This window comes from Struthio camelus, chromosome 30, assembly GCF_040807025.1.
Source record: "Struthio camelus isolate bStrCam1 chromosome 30, bStrCam1.hap1, whole genome shotgun sequence".
In the NCBI taxonomy this organism is placed as follows: Eukaryota; Metazoa; Chordata; class Aves; order Struthioniformes; family Struthionidae; genus Struthio; species Struthio camelus.
Window position 1 is genome coordinate 2,862,176 of NC_090971.1, and position 16,700 is coordinate 2,878,875.

The window sequence follows — 16,700 nt, forward strand, 5'->3', positions numbered from 1 at the left end:
GAAGGCCTGGCCTGGTCTGGCCTGGGCTAGGCAGACCCGGGGTCATTGCTGATGCAGCAGTTCCTAGGCATGGTTCTTTGAATTCCTTAATGCGAACGTCATTTGTGTTAAGACTGCATATTGTACATCCTTCCATCCTCCTCCCCTTACAAACTGCCTTCCCTCCACCCCCTGCCTCAGCTATTTTTTCCCTGTGCATTCCCTGTCAGCAAAGGTTAGCTGTGAGAACAGGCCCAGGCCAGGAGAACATCTAGAGGGTAATGGCAGCAGTGCTTGGCTCTCAGAGCCCTCAAGGGAGAAGGTATTTTTTGGATCCTGCTGTCTTCATTAGCCTTTCTTAAGGGCTTCCACACTGTGGTCTTGAGGCTGAGATGAATGAGGGACCACTTGGCTTAGTGTGCTAGGGAGGGAGAGGCCTGGATGGTCGATTCTGGCAAAATCATTCCCAGCTGGGAGGTGGCCAGCAGGTTTTCCTCTCCCACAGCTGCTGAGTGACTGGCATGCAATGAACTAATGGGTCTCAGGGCCTCCTGGGCAGATAGGTCCTGCACTCTTTGCTCTACAAGGAAGCTCTGAATGGAAAGGAAGATGGATGTAAGTCCCAGCACCTGCTGCCATTGCTGTCAGCTGGCTTTGCTGTCCATATTGCACCTGTCCTAGGAGGGCAAAACAGTTTCTTATCCTAAGGTTCAGCCTGGGTCCTGGAAATGCTTCCACCCCCCCAAACCAACCACAGAAACTGTGGTGAGGAAAGGGAATGTGAGGCATAGAGAAGTAATCTGTGCTCTCCAACATCACCTAATACAAAGCCAAATTTGTAAAGCAAGGTCTGTTAGACCCTGCATCCATTAGCCCATACTTTCCCCTCACCCCTACTGGCAGCTGCTCGGGGTTGAGGCACGCCACACAGCCAGCCATGCCGCCCCAGGCTAATCTGGGCCTGCAGGCAACGTGCGCCCGGTGAGATGTGCTGAGGCCGACATTGCTGGCGCGTTATTAAAGTTCAAGGAGCGGAGCTGCCGCTGCTGGCCCTCCCTGCCTGCATTCCTCACACGCCTCACCCTGCAGCTGCTCACCCGGACAGGGTCAGCCTGGAGGGACCTTATAGCCCAGCGACCCTATAGATGCATACGTGCTCTGTGGGTCAGAACATGAGCCATGGTATCCAAAGTACATTCTCTCAAAGGAGAGTTTTATTTCTAACCTTCCAGCTCATCATACTTCCAAGGGTCTGTTCTCCTCTGTGCAATTGCTGCTTTGCAACACTCTGGCAGCGGGAGGATCCCTAGCGTGACTGAAGCTAACTGCCCTTTGGATTTCTTGCTGATGGACAGTGAAAATTTCCCCCCTTGTCAAGCTGTCACCTGCAACAGCTCTGAACCCCCTTGCTTCAGATTCAGGCCGTGTTCTGGGGCCAAGCAGGGAGAGAAGAGGAAGGGTGCTCACTGAGTCACAAGGCAGTTTCTGTGGTTTTCCTTGGAGATTTGTTTTGTGAGGATTTGCCTGGGTAGTTCCTTGTTGAGATGTGACATGGTCAAAGCAAATGCGGAAGGTACAGAAAATCACAAGATACCGAGTCTAATGTATCCACAGGACATGCAAGAGGTCAAAATGTGGCTCAGGGTGTAACAAGAAACCCACAGATGCTCAGTAAAGCTGAAAATCCAAACATGGGCAATCTCAAGGGGAGCATGTTCCTTTCTCGAGCTGAGATTAAAGTTTCACTTCCTTGAGCTGAGCAGTTCTACCATCCAGCAAGGGAAAGAAACTTCTGCCTAACTCAGCTAAACCCAGACTGTCACCAAGCTGGGAATCCATGCTGGTATGCAGCACTGGCTCTGGCAAAGAAGCAGGATGCAGCACTGGCGAGGGGATAGGCAGGTGACAAAGGAGAGCTGAGTTTAATGCCTTGTCCTGTCACTTATTAGCCTTGGTTCCCCAGCTGCACAGGGGCAGTAACAGGACGGTTCTAATTTGCAAGGGGAACTAGAAAAAGAAATATAGGGAGTATTGTGAGAGTCTTAGGTACAGAAAGAGAGACTTGTAAAGTGCCATGGACAGAATAAAATGGCCCGTGTGCAGTCGGACATTGCAGCTGGTCCACTTTTTCTCCTTCCTTCTCTAGTGCCAGTTAAGGTGCAAGTGTGGAGAGGAGGCACGGTTATAGAGGTTGTGTGCAGTCACCAGTGCAACAGGGCCCTGGTTTGAGCCAGAGCCTCTGGACCTCAGCAGAAGAGAAATGGCAATGCTCCAAGGTACTGCCTTCCCATTTGCCCGCCGCCATCCGTAGTGGGAGATTGCACAGGGACCTCAGTAGCTCAAGGGCATGAGCATGACCAGGCCTTTTCATTGAGCGGCTGCTGCTCTGAGTGAACGAAGGGCCAGCAGCAGCAAGTTGCTACCCACTCCCGTCCCTCGCCCCAGAAAAGTCATCAGCCGGGGTACGCTGCCAGAAACAGGTACTCTGAGAACTGATGGGGCCCTGAAGCAGCCCCTGTGCTAGAACCAGGTCTTCTGCGTCTGGGTGCTGCACTAATCCCAAGTCTATGCTGCCTCGTCCTACAAATCACCTCTGTTGGAGGGAAGGAAGTCAGGCTGTGTTGTTTCAGCCTAAATGTTCTTTCACCCCCTGATATAACTGTGCTGGACAGTGCCATGGAGACGGAAAGGATTTTTTGCTGAAACTTTCCACCTAGCTCCGCAAACTGTAGAACAGAAGGCTTCAAAGGGCAAGAGTGGTAGAGAGATGGATGGGGCAGCAGGTCAGAGCCATGCAGTCATAGACTAGCCTTGGGCAGCCGAAAGCCAATGGTTTACACACCGGACTGATGTTGAACGTTACCACTGTCCCCAAACACACATGTAATAGCACAGCTCTAACTTTGTACACACATTGTACACAATGGGCACCAACGCATTTACCAGACCTACCGACCGCAGGCACCACACAGAGCCGGAAGATGTGGCCAGCCCTGTGCGCAGAGGCACTCACTCCAAAGTGCAACACGCGCACCATGAAGCGTGTCATCACACTGCCACACGTATCAGCAGCACGCGCGTAACGCTCAGCACAGACGCAGCCTCCTTCCACATGCACAAATGCAACATGCGCAGAAGCACCACAAACGCTTTGCAAGCTCCAGGAACACATGCATCAACCGTGTACATGAACACTAGCCACCACCGTATCCCTCTCCTTGCAGGCAGAGAGAGGCAGTTCTGCAGTGTTTAATGGGGCTGTAACGAATGGGGAGCGAGAACAGGCTACTTTTCAAGTGCTCTTCTGCTAATTGAGTCGGTGCTTTTGGTAGCAAACAAGAAAAGGCTTAAGGAAGCCCCAAGAAGCATTTCCTCATTAACATCTCATCATCACAGAGTCCGTTCATGCTGTCTGGACAGCCCTGGGCTTCCTGACAGGAAGTGGTAGGAGCCCAGCTGTGTCTGTGTTAGTCTGACTGCTATTCCCAAGTGCAAAGCAATAACAAAGCTGTGCTAGAAACAAGAGAACAATTACCAGAAATTTGCAAGGGGGGAAGGGGACTGCTGTGGCGGAGAGTGAGGGGAAAAGAGTGCAAAAATAATATTAAGGTGTTCTTTTGCTTAGCAGAGATCACTTCAGCACATCTTGCCTTGTGTGACTCTGCTCTGAAGGCTTTTTTTGGCTGCTGACCAAATGCTAAATAATGAAGGGTTTTTTGCATAAGTTCACGGAGTTCGGCTTGCAGCAGGGGTACAGATCTCGGTGCAGGCTCCGAGCCCATGGCTGAAAAAGGGCTGTGTGGCCCAGCTACCATTTTGGTGCATGGCTGCAAGAGCAAAAGGCTCTAGGTGGTGTTAAAGGTAGAGCAAGTTGCATGGCTTCCCAAAGCTGATGCCTTAATGAAAGCACACAGCTCAAAAGCTCTGTCTGCATTTTCCAGGTATATTAGCTGGTCTAATAAAATAGAATTCCTCTCCTTACAGACTTGGTTTCCATCAGGGAGAAAACCTAGGCTTTTATCAGGTGTTCACATTTCCTTCTAACCAAAATTAATAAACCAGGGCTAGAGCTTCTAACCTGCAAGCCCAGGTCCTAGGTAGGCAACTAAATAAGCACACAAATTCCCAGAAGGTACCAGTGTGGATGCTGATGGGATTTTGGTAATTTCTCTCTGCTTGTGGGAGTTAGGCTTTTGGAAACCTATCCAGAAATTAGACCGGTGCTAAGCTCAAAGCAGTTTTGCTGCTTCACGTTGTTTTCTTGGTACGTTAGTACCTATCCTGAGTTGACATCTTTCCCAAGGGATCCCAAAGCATGTGACATACAATTCTCCCTTCATAGGCACCTTGTGCACAAGGGAGATGAGTGTTCTTATTAGCCGTGCTTTCCAGATGCAGAAATCCAGGCAAAGATAAATAAATGTCTTGCTCAAATTCATTTAGTTAGTGCGTGGCAGAACTCAGGATAGAATCCGGGAGTCCTGGTATTTAACCCCTTCTTCTGCTGTCCTCTGAGCTGAGAGCGAGAGGCCAGGAGTCCTGGTTTACCCCCTAGACAACCTTCCTTCGCTTCTAGGGCAGCTATTGAGCTTAAGAGGACCTGACAAGAAACATCAAGGTTAATATGCGAGTTAACACGTAAGCAATAGGGTCCAGTTCCTCCATCCACTAAATGCACATTGCTCCAATGGCTTTGATGGAGCAAAGCCAATTTATAGTAGAGAGGGACTTTGCTCTTTTGCTGAAACAGACAATCGAGTCTCCTCTCCCATCAGTGCTCAAACTGCAGAAATCAGGCTGAGATTCAACTTGTGTAGTGGCTATTCCCACAAGAGTTTTCTATTCAAATCTCTTCAGAGTTTCCAATATTTAATTATTTCTTTGGCTGCATCCACTGCCTGTCCCAGCAGCCACACCGGCCGTGATTCAGAAGTCAAGAGGCCTTCCCCCATAGCAGTAAAGAGCAACTCATCAGCACAACCCAGCAGTGGCTCCATTTTCTCCACTGGGCTTAATCTGGTCTGTGAAAAAAACAAAAGAGGCTACATCCTGTTCTGCTTGGCAAATCCCAATATATTAAGCTATTTGCGGGAGCTGCAGGCACCTGCTTCCAGGAAAGCAAGCGTGCAGAGGGTGGGAAGTGCAGAGAAAGCCTTGTACTCCAGGAGCAGAGCTCGGAAACATGGGGAAAGGCCTGTGGGCAGGGAGAGGGGCTGGCTAAGGGCCTCCCCAGAGCAGACCCGAGCTCTTGTTGGTATGTGAAGGCCTGGCTTTGCAAAGAATTAAGGCCCATTCAGTACCAAAAACCTGCACCATCTGTTAAAAGACGTAGCTATCTTTGAACAGAAAGTCCTGGAAATGCAGAGAGACAGACACTCACACCAAACATGTGCCCTCTGTCCCTACGAACAAACCCGAGTGTTCACGCGGACAGGCAGTGCAGTGTAGTATCGCTTGCCAGGTGGCTGGAGCCACCTCGTATATCGAGATTCCCAGAGACGCAGGACCCAGCAACACAGGCGTATTCTTCATTCCCGCAGGCACGGAGTCACTTCAGTGCACACACACACGCAGCCAGATGTTACCTCTGTAACCACGTTTCTGCACAACCACAGATTCTGCCATATAAAGACATACGCAGTCACTGCTGCGTGTTATTTATGGTCTTTCACACACACACATTCATGCGCATAGAGCCACAGCGCTGGTTCGGTTGCACATGCGTTAGTTTTTCCCCCTGAAGAAATACACGCACGCTTGCCTGAGACAAACACAAGTGCTCCTTGTCTGGAACTAGCACGCCCCTGGCCAAACCGCCTTGGTGCTCTTCTGGACTCAGAGCACATAGGTATTAGCAAGGTAGCTACCTAGATGTTTCTGGGAAAGAGGGACGGACGGACGGACGGACAGACAGACATGTTTTTCCTCAGGGTGAGATGCATGTTTGCTGGTGTCGATTCCTGTCTGAATATGTTCTCCCTTACACTGGCTTTCCTGCTCCTTAGCCAAGTAGAGCTTCTTGCCATCAGTTTATTCTCCAGAGATAGCCAGGGTTCAAAGAGGAGTTGGAGTGCTGGAGGGGGAAATAACCACCCACCCAGCCGTGCTGGGTGTCCGGGACATCCCAGTGGTACTGCAGGCAGCCGCTGGCCAGCTGGTGGCTTCAGGGTGGCCAGTATTTTGGAAAACGTTCTTGTTTTCCCAGGCAAGAGCCAGAATACATCTTTTCAAAAGGAGGCTTCACACACTGCTAAAGGGAGGGAGTGTTTTGCCCCACAGAGTACAGCTTTGCTGTCCTGGACAGCTGCTGTTGCCGGTCTGTGTTTGCAGATGGAGGGTCTGGGAAGATGCCGCAAACGGGGCAGCTCCTCTGGCCCTGGAGGAGTTTGCTAGCATGGATTCCAGCTTTGGTTTCCCAGGCCTGGCCTTACCCTGCTAAGCGCTCACCGAGGCACCCCAGCTAGGAGCACAGGCACCACACTGTCCCTCTGTAACTGCTGCTCAGGTCTTGTGTGGACTTAATAGCTCTCTGTAAGTGCCTTTCTTCCTGTCTCCTTAGCGAAGGTACTCTGATGAGGTGCCTAAACGTGGGCAGAAAGAATCCGGAGCCCTTGGGCTCAGGAAGCCTGTGCAGCCTGGTGGCATTTGGGCTCCTGTCCCGTCAGTGGGGACAGTGATGTTAGGATCTCAGCTGCGCTGTTCTCCTATCTGCTTCAATGAGGCCGAGTTTCTCCCTCTGCCCAGCCATATGACTCATCTCCCATGGACCAGTGGCTTGGTCACAGCATGGAGGGGTGAGAGGGACCCTGAAAAGTCATGTCTTTCTCTAAGCCCCCTCCCCCCCCCAAACCACATAAACAACCTCCCTGCTAACTGAGCTATGAATTACAATATTACGCAGGCCCCTTGCTGATACCGCACCTTCACACCTGCTTAGAGGACCATAAAGCATCCTGCTAACGCTGTTAAGCATCTGCCCAACCTGCAGTGTATTTACCATTATCATAAGCTGCTTCTACTCCAGGCTCTTCCCAGTCCACTCCTGCCATTTCCAGGTGGGATGAGACAGCTGATATAGCCTGATCAGAGCAAGCAGCTCCCCTATGATTTGGAGCTGGTCATGGTTAATTAGACAAGTCCTGGCTCAAGAAAGCATTTAAGTGTGGGCTCCAGTTCCACCCCCGTTAACTAGGCTTAAGCATACGTTTCTGCTCAAGCATGTGTTTCAGTGCTGCTTTAAATTGGGGCCCTAATACAGGAGAGCAACTGGCCCAGATGGGTGGAACACCATACAGCAGGTAAAATCCTTCCAACCATGTAATCTGTCTGTCTGGCAGTTTTAAACTCTGATCTGTGGCCCCAGAGGTCTGTGAACTGCTTGTAAGAGTCACGCAAGACAAGCAGGCCTGCTGCTTAGAAGTATATATACATATACTTATATACAATCTGCATTACTACTGGAAAAATTTGGGGGGGTCACATATTGAAAGAGATTGCCAGTCACTCACTGTGTACTTCATGCATCCATCTTTCCATCTAACTGCTCCCATCCATAAATGTATCTACAGATTCATCATAGGTTCAGTGTCTCGTCACACTAATATCTGTTGGCAGTCTCTAATCTAACTCCTGTTTATGATGTCTCTTTACCTGAGCTTTTCGAAGGCACTGAACCCCCAGGCTGCAGACAACATTTATTTTCCAAGCCCCTATCTCTCTCCGGTTCTGAAGCGACAGAGGTCAATGGGGGAGAGCTGCGAAATGCCGACACACAGCTAAGCGTGACCTGGACTTTCAGTCTGCTTTTAGGCTATTTCTCTGTCCTAATAACCCCCTATCCGTCTGCACTTTGCCATGCCCTGTGATTCAATTAGCCTTTAAAACAAATTACCCTTCACAGTCAACGTCCTATTGTCTCTCCAGATCCCAAATTGATAAAGCTGGGCCAGGTTGCCATGCATCCAAACGATGGACCCCCCCCCCCCCAGCCCTGCAGTCCTCCTCAGACAGTAGCCTTCCCTTTTGGGAGGAAACCCCTGAGACCCAGGCCCAGATCCTGTCCTCACTAACACCAGCCTGACTCCAAGCAGCCCCTGTGTCTCTTCCTGCATGCGCAACCCTCGCTAATGCGAGAGATGAGTTTTTAAAGAGAAATCAGGGGCGGGGGAAAGTGCTGTTGCCCAGGGGGGTTTCTTCTTGATGAATTTATCAAGACAAAAACTACTGGGGAGGCTGTGCGAGGACAGCCTGATCGCAGCCTGCCAGAGCCTGCAATGCTCAACCTGATAGTCACATCCAATTAAGTCTCACGTAAACACTACATTATACCCCAAACCTCAGCCTATGTTGAGCAGAGATGAGGGGGAGGAGAGGGGGCACGTTCTTCAACAAGGTGTTGAATCCTTGGTTAAATTCTCCCCTGCTCCTTTTGTGGTTTGATTCAGGGGGAAAAACAAAAACAAAAACAAGAGATAAGGGACTGGCAAATGGTTTGATTCCAGTTGGGAGACCACAGTTATTTGCAAATAGAGCAGTGCAGCAGCTGAGAACAAGACCACTGTCAAACTTCATGACAGAGGACAGGCCCAGAAGGAAGCCGGCACTGCCGTTTCTTCATGGTGAGAAGGATGAGGATTTTAACTCTGGCTAATCTGAATCTTTTCATGTGTCCAGCTCTGGGAAAATGTCTCCCAGACAGAACTGTCTGGGCGAGTCGCCCTTCGAGCCGACATGCCAACCCAGGCCGGGTTTCTCCAGAGCGGACGGGCCAGACTCGGGCAGGGGGGAGAGGAGCCCCAGAGAAACCTCCTTCCTCGCAGAGCACAGAGCCAGGCAGCCCGCGGAGGGCTGAGGCTTTGGCAGGGGTGCTGGGCAGGGGCTCGGGCTGCTCGCCTGTGCTTTTCAAATGCAAAGGGAGATGGAGGGGAGGTGGGGGGGATGGGGAAGGAAAAGGAAACGGAGCCTACCTCCTTCTCAGAGATGTAAAGCTGATCTCCCTTCAAAACCACATAACGGTTTTTCCAGATTTCCCTAAAAATGCCTTTCCCGCAAAATTTCCGCACCCAGCCAACCTTCTCGGGCTGCGCTGATTGCTGGTTTCCATCCTGTTGCCCCTAGCACAAAGAGAGAGGGAAGAAAATGGGGGAAAATGGTATTATTCATGGTTTTACACTGCCGTTCTTCCCCCTCCCTCTTTGCCCAACTTTCGCCTCCCCTTCCCCCAGCTCGCCCCTCTCTCCACCAAGGCTGGGACCGAGGTACTTTGCCTGATTTCACTCCACATAGATTTTCCACTGCAGATATGAAGCAACAACAATAATACCAGGGGGGCGATGCAAAAATTGCAGGCACGGTTTCACTCTGTGCATTATATAAGAACGGCTGTTATGTTATATTCGCCTCATACGACATGCGTTTGCCATTGCAAAGAGGTACAGGAGGGTGTTGCAGCGAATTTCAACTAATTGATTTTTTGCTGCAGTGCAAATTGTGCTTTTGAGCCTTTTATGAACAGTTAATCCTAGAGGCGAAATCTAAGCATGGGTTTATATTTAAGATTTTTTCATAGAGGGAGATCAGCTCGGTGGGCACGGCAGATACACAGACAGACGGCGCAGAGGAGGCACAGAGTGACAGATAGGCAGTGCCTCTGTATTTTATCGTTTCCTTATGATCGAAAATGAAAACCGCCTGACTACATCTCTCCGTGCTACGCGGCGAGTAGTATCTCCTGGCAAATTCAAGAGGAAGGAGAGGCGCTGGGCAGTAGGAGAGAAGGGGAGACGGGTGTTGGGGTATGGTTTGGTTCTGTTTTGATCTGGTTGGGGTTTTTTTGCCGAGCAAGGGATTGGCGAAAGGGAGGGGGGGAGTGGAGGCAAAGCAAGCAACTGGAAATCGGGAGCAAAGCCCCCCTCCCCAAAACATCCGGGAGCCTCCCCCACCCCACCGTGCCCCAGCAAAGAACCGGTTCGACTCACCCTTTTGGCAGAATTATTTTTTTTCATCATTCCCTGGTGAGCTGAGCTGGTGGGTGATTGGGGGCGGCGGGGAGCAGAGAGGGGCTCCCGGCGGCCTCCTCCTGTGGAGAGCGCGGCTGGGAAATACGCAGGGTACCACCGCTTACTCCCGCTCCGTCTTCCCCCTTTGTAGATTACAGAAGCTCTCTAGTTACATTAAGAGCAGCCCGCCTCTGTAATACATCCTTAGCCCCACCGACACCGCATCCCCCCCGCCAGCCAGCACCACCACCACCATCACTGAGCTCTCGTGGGCTTGCACTGGGCTGGCCCGGGCTCCCGAGCTCCATCTATAGCCGTGTGCGTGTGACGTCTGGAGTTCACAAGAAAGGGCGAATCGCAGCCCACGAGGGTTTTCTTCTTTGTTTCTGACTCACTGCCGATGTGTATGTCTGTGTGTGTCTGGATGCGAGCGCGCGAGGGGGAGCGCGGCTGGAGGGGGCCATGGGAGGATGCAGGATGTCACCAAATGCCTGTGTCCGAGCCGCATTCCCGGCTGGGTCACCGCAAAACTTCCTGGGAGACGGAAAAGCGGCCAGGTGGCATGGGGAGGTTTTTCCGCCAAGAAAGCGGCTGGGTAATTCGAAGCGTAAACAAAGAGCACTCTTTGCAGAGAGGAGCAGGAAAAAGACTCCCTGGGGAGGGGGGGCCCAGGAGAAGTGTTCATTTCCCAGCAATGAGTAGCTGGCAACGGGGACTTACGTTGCAAAAAGAAAGTGAGATGCAGAGCACCGTTTCCCACAAGTGAGGAGACGCTTGGCCGTTTTTTTAAATAACCTTTTTCTGCTGATTTGTTCTTCCGCATTGTATTTAATCAGGTGCTGCAAGATCAGAACTATCAGAGTGTGGGACTGAGATCATAGGCTGGATTATAAATAGAGATGTGTAAAAAGGGGAGAAAGACAAAGAAAGGGAGAAATAGTTCTGTTCAGAGAGGGAGAGAGAGGCTGATCAATCAATCAATCGATCAATCAGTTGTTTGCTTTATGGTGAAGATCTTGTCTGGCACACACCCACACTTTGCTGATTGTAGACTGTATTTTAACCCAAGTGCCTTGAATTAATGCTTTGAGAATACTGATCATGTACTTGGGTTGTGCTGCTAACATCTTTCAAAACATTACATACTGGAAGCACAAATAGGGATTGAGCACCTGGAATATAAAGTATTTTCAGAGCTTGTGTGAGTGAGGGGCTAGCAGTTTTGTAGCTTTTCTTCTTCAAACGCCGGTATTTCTGTAGTGCTTTCCCCTGTTTGTTTCATGAGCTGTGGGATGCGCTGAATACCTGCAAGAATGCAACAAGTTACTGTCGAAAACAAATGCACCTCCTGAGCCGCTCAGAGCAGGGAATGCGTTTTCACTCTGTGCCTTACGCTGTAGGGCCCAGGCCAGAGCTGGAGGCTGCCTTCTTTGTGCCTCAATTCTCCCTGTTGCACCATGAGGATAAATGTTTTTTGACAACTTTAGCGTGGAGTTAAGAAGTGGTTAAATACTTTATTATTGCTACCTTTATTCTCTTCAGTAAGTTCAGTGGTATCAGGTGCTGGTCTTTTTTTTTGCTTAAGGGGCAATGGGATCTGTGGATATAGCATAACTTCTTCCTGTGGAGTGGGGAAGAGTCACAGTGATGATTAAAAAGGCAAATGTCCAGTGAGGGCTGCAGAGATAGGAGCAAGGTCCAAGGTCAACAGTGACACCAGCCGTAGACCGCTGGATTACTGCATAGGGGCAAGGTTGGAGAAGCAGATGTACAATGGCAGAGACATGGAGATGAGTCCTGTTCACTGCAGCAAAAGTTGACTATCAAAAGCCCCTGGTGCAGTTTTGCAAGGTTTCTCACTGCACAATGTGTGTGCCAATTTGTTTAATAACATTTTGCCTCCCAACTGGACATGTTATTCTTCACGTCCTGTTTTCTGCGGCCAGGTCCCAGGGAGCACCCCAGAGGTGGCTGCGGTCCAATGCCAGATGGCACGATCCTGGTAGCAGTAGGAGAGCCCTCTCGTGCCCTTTGGATCAAAAACCATGCTGATTAGGGCCCACTCTCCTCCCAAATGACCTCCTTGCAGGACTATGAGGACAGCCCAGTGTTGATAGTCATATGCTATTTTCACCTGTCTCACTGAGCTCTCGTTGGGTAGAATTTGTCTCAGGATTGTTTGGGGTTTTCTCAGGGATTTATGTGCCTAAAGACTTACAATTAGGTGCCTAGCAGGAGTTTTAAAAGTGCATGGAGAAGATGCCTCACCACCAAAATCAAAGCTAAGAGTCTATATTGTGCCCTAGATGCACAGTTCCCTCAGCTGTCGTGCAGATCAGATTCCCTGTTGTTACATATGAGTTTTCTACACCAATATTTGACATCCTTAATTTTACCACAGCCAGGACATCCACTGTCACCTAAGATGCCTTTACAACAGCAGCCGCATGCCATCGTTGTGAGGCCGAGCGTACCCACTGGGTCGTGCAGATGACACAAAACTTGTTTTCATCCCGTTGCATTTCTACGAATCACTCCAACTGGGCCTGCTGGGTATCGGAGCCGTGGTCTGGGTGCGGGCAGTGAGCAGAGGAGGAATGGCTGGCTGAGCAGCAGTTGTGCTTTGTGCTGTCGCGCTGGCTCTGCTGTGCCTTCGCTGGGCACGTCTCACAGAGATCAAAGGAAAGGGCAGTGGGTCATTCCCACTGGTTTCTTCCAGTCCTAATAAACTCTTGTTCAGTGGTTCCCAGTAAACAGCCCTTCCCACTCCCCCATCAGCAGGTAATCAATTTATCCAGACAGTGTAAAAGGGGCTTTGAAAAAATATAAAAAGCTTTAGACCTCATAAATCTCGGTGGCGTTTTTAAGCCTATTCTTGTCTTTGGGGATAGCGTGCAGGGCTCCTTGCTGGAACGGGCCATCCCGAAGACAATGAAATGCAATGGCCAAACAGCGCCGAGACTGAGGGCTGCCAAGAAGGTCTTCGGCCTCTTGGCAGCCCCTCGAGACACTGGCCTGGGTTTGCACGGACGCTGAGGGCCCTTTGCACCACTCACCCAGCAGAAAGGGGGTTTCACGCAGGTGCAAATGCATATCCCTGGCAGTTGTACCTCCTGCCGTGGAAGTCACCGCAGAACTGCCCTGCGTATAGCACCTGTGTGCACTGTCCAAGGTGGGAATTTAAAGTGAGGAGGAGGAGGAATTTAGCTCAACCTGAAATCCTCAGGCTGTTTGGGACAACATGATGGCATAGCTGGTTGAACAAGCCTGCAGGCGGGAGTACGACAGTGACTCACATTCGTAAAGGATGTGACCAGTGATTCAGATCTGGAAACAATTTATATGGAAGGAAGGGAGATAGGAAGGAGTCCAGCTCCCATTTCCTTGCTTGCAATGGGCAGTCACACTCCCAGCAGGGGAACTGACTGTTGGATGTTGCCCACACTGGATTTACTGGGTTGAGAAGGTGTCCAGGAAGGACAGATCAGGTTGTGTCCTCCCGGAGCCATGTTTGCAGTGGATAGCGCAATGTGGCACGTGAAGAGAGAGATCCGCTGCACGGCTGTGCGGCTCCCCCACCCCATCCTCGTCCTCGTCCCAGCTGCGTCAAGCCCTGATTGTCCTGCGATTTGCGCTCATGGTTACCACTGTAAATATGGCCTTGTGCCCATAGACGTGGCCCCCAATGAAATCAGTGGATCTTACGTACCGGAATAGCTAATGGAAGAATTTAGCCTTTTATTAGCTGCTAATTAACTCAACCCATAGTTTAACAACCTTTGTGTAGACTGTGTTCTGGGATGATTTCTTTTCCCAGTTTGTATTTTTAGTGGTGGTGTATTTTTTATTGCAGTTGCAGGATATATTGAAAGTACCTAATAAAAAACACTGCAGGAAGAAGCAACTCGTGGCCCAGAGGTGTGAGCAACCACCTGGCTATGAGCAGGAAAGACGGAAGCAGAAATATTTAGATTATAGTGTTATAAAATTATTATGACCACTTCTTGAGTACCTTATTGTGCTAGCTCTGAAGAGTCTGTGGCAGGATCAGGTTGTCCCCTATGGCTGTAGGGCATTACAGCGTAGCCTAGCTACTTCAATCCTGTGCATTTGGAGGTGCAGAGTAGTATTTCGAGCAGCGCTCCGGGACCCCTGACTCCTTGACGCAGCACAGACTGGCCCAAAGGCTCCACCTTTTGCTTTCTTTCTTGCGAGATAAGGCTGCCGTCTGAAAAACTGGTTCCACAAAGGCTCTCCGTGCTCCTCCGACAGTGCAAAAGGGCTTTGAAATTGGGCGCAGGGAGACTCTCGCGGTGGCGGGGAAAGCGGGAGAGTCTCCACGGAAGTGCGAGGTCTCGGGGCTGCGGGAACGCTCCCCGCGCCTGCTGGCAGAAGGGGCTGCGGAGGCGGTGGAGGGTCGGGAGCCATCGGGCGTTGCAGGGCCCTTGGCGGGGGGGTGGGGGTGGGAGGCCGCAGCTCAGTTCCCATGCCACATTTCACTCACTGCCGAGTATTTTTTCTCTAAGTGAGCAGGGAACAATGGACTTGCAGGCAACTGTGAGTATCAGGGCTTTGAATTTTGTTACAGGGAGCACAAAAATCTCATTGTTTTTTAGAAGGGAGGATGAAAGAGGGAGGGAAAGGACCTTGCAAACAGGCAAAATGAAAGGAGAACCTCTTCCTAAAGTAATGTTTATGTCCCTCTGCTTACTGTCCTCAAACATCTTATTTGCTCCGTTCAGCCCTGATGTTGCAGCTTTGCTCCCCTATGATGTGTTGATTCATAATAAACAGTTACCAAAATATCTTCTTGCTGCAAAAGCAGAACAACAAACACTCAGTTTATTTATGTATTTAACACCTCCCCCCCCCGCATAATTTAGCCTCTGGATACCAAGTGTGAAACTGCTGCTTACAAGATGAATTGAGTTTAATTAGGGCATGTGGATTTTCTTGTCTCTCAAGATAATCACAGCACTATTGTCTGAGAAAGGGGCCTGCCTGGTGGGAGAATGCACCCCTCTGGAAAGGATCAGGCCAGAGGCCTGCCTAAGTTTCCTATAAAGGCCATGATTTAGCTCTTCCCTCCTCTGTACAGACTCGCTCAAGGTCTGGCATCTCTGGTTGGCAGCAAGATCTAAGAGCCGTCCTAAGAGGCAGCTTCCTCAGAGCTCTGCCCCATTCCCAGCAGCTTCACACCTGGAGATCAGATTGGCTCAGCGTGGACATGAGCTAGGGGGTTGGCAAGCAAATTTGGGCAATTGGGAACCTGGGGTCGAGGGCAAGTTTGAGCTAAGACAACTGAGATATGAGTCAACCCAGCCAGTTAGCAGAAAGGGCAGGAATAGTCACAAGGTCTCCAGAGACTCAGTCCAGAACTCTGTCCACTCCTGGTGCAGCATTTCCCATGTAAAGGTAGAGCAAACTCTCCTGAGATGTGCTGCAGGGTCCTTTCACTGGTGCCCTAAAGCACTTGCAAATTCAGCATCCGCCCTCTCTTGACCTTGCAGCGCAGCCAGTCTGATGAAAAGTGGCCTCCATGTAACAGAGAAGCAGGCCTTTATTTCCCCTGCTCCCCTGCAGTTTATTTTAGTTATAGACAAGTTTGGAAGGTTCCCCCCACCCCGGCCTATGAAATGTCTCTCCTATGTGCTCCTACCGCAGTGTATTTTCTCTTTCTACCATCTCTTCTCTCTCAGAGGTCCAGTTTTATTTAACATCTTTAATTTAATGATCTGGAAGGAGGAGGAAACCAGCCTGCTAATGAAATTTGCAGAGAGCTAACAAACTGGGCAGCTCTACAAACATAGCTCAGGACTGAAAAGACGACACAGGAGTGGGAGGTCAGGAACCAGAGCAGGATATAGGGTGGGCCTTGGCCTGGGAAATTGCAGACTAACCATCCCAGGCAAATAGGGGCTGTGGAGAATAGTAAGATGGTAAGCACAGACATGGTAAGGTTGGAATCCATCCAGAGCTTCATACCTTGCACAAGGCTAGCGCGTCTTGGAGTGTGAGGACAACCAGAGGAAGCAGCATTCGCTGGAGTCTGTGGAGTCTAAAACATGAGCTGAGAGGGGAGGAGAGAGACCAACACAGCAACATCTGCCTGAGCCGGCACAGCAGCCTGAAAAACATGCATCTCAACAGGGTTTCTTTGCCAGGACTTACCCCTCTGGGATTGCTCCATCAACCCTGCCTCTCCTTGTTGCTCCATCCTTACTGCCATTCCCTGGGGGACACAGGTCTGCAGCATGGGGCTTGACATCTCTGTAGATCCTCTCCACATCCCTCAGATATGGCTTGCACACGCTGGCTGGGAAGGATCTGCCCTTCGCATGGCGATGGATATGTACTTTTTCCAAGGTGAGTCACAAAGCTGGCAAGGACACCTGTGGCAGGGTCCCTGAGAGAGACTGCTAGCCAGGCTTGGCTGGCCCCCTCCATGCCACCAGGCTCTGGCTCTTTGTGCTCTTTTGTTTTGCTTCACATGAACGTGAATGCTAAGATAATTCCCAGGGATTTAGGAGCTCATTTCATTTGATCTGGCTTGTTAATTCCCAAGTCAATCACTGATTAGAGGCCATGTATCAGAGATCTGGAAACTCACCTGCGGGTTTCTCTGCAGGGCCCGTCACTTAATGGTGGGGACTGCAGAGCCCTTGCATCCACTGGTGCCATCGCTCAACACAACTGCTTATGCCAGGGGTGGCAGCCTGCAGT

The 16,700-nt window shown here is 50.5% G+C and overlaps 1 protein-coding gene across 3 annotated transcripts in view; it reads right to left on the bottom strand.

The window, feature by feature from the left end:
- The window catches only part of PLEKHO1 (pleckstrin homology domain containing O1), a 28,900-nt gene extending 18,407 nt beyond the window's left edge, over positions 1 to 10,493 (bottom strand). The window contains exons 1-2 of one of the 3 annotated variants that reach the window (XM_068922161.1): positions 9,957 to 10,406; positions 8,946 to 9,092 (exon numbers count right to left, since the gene is read on the bottom strand). In XM_068922161.1, the coding sequence (XP_068778262.1) occupies positions 8,946 to 9,092; positions 9,957 to 9,986 (177 nt within the window). In that variant the 5' untranslated portion in view covers positions 9,987 to 10,406. Of the gene's footprint in view, positions 1 to 8,945; positions 9,093 to 9,956 lie in introns of all 3 variants that reach the window. The other 2 variants (XM_009689586.2, XM_009689587.2) reach the window with 2 other exon arrangements.
- Between the last annotated feature and the right edge of the window lie 6,207 nt (positions 10,494 to 16,700).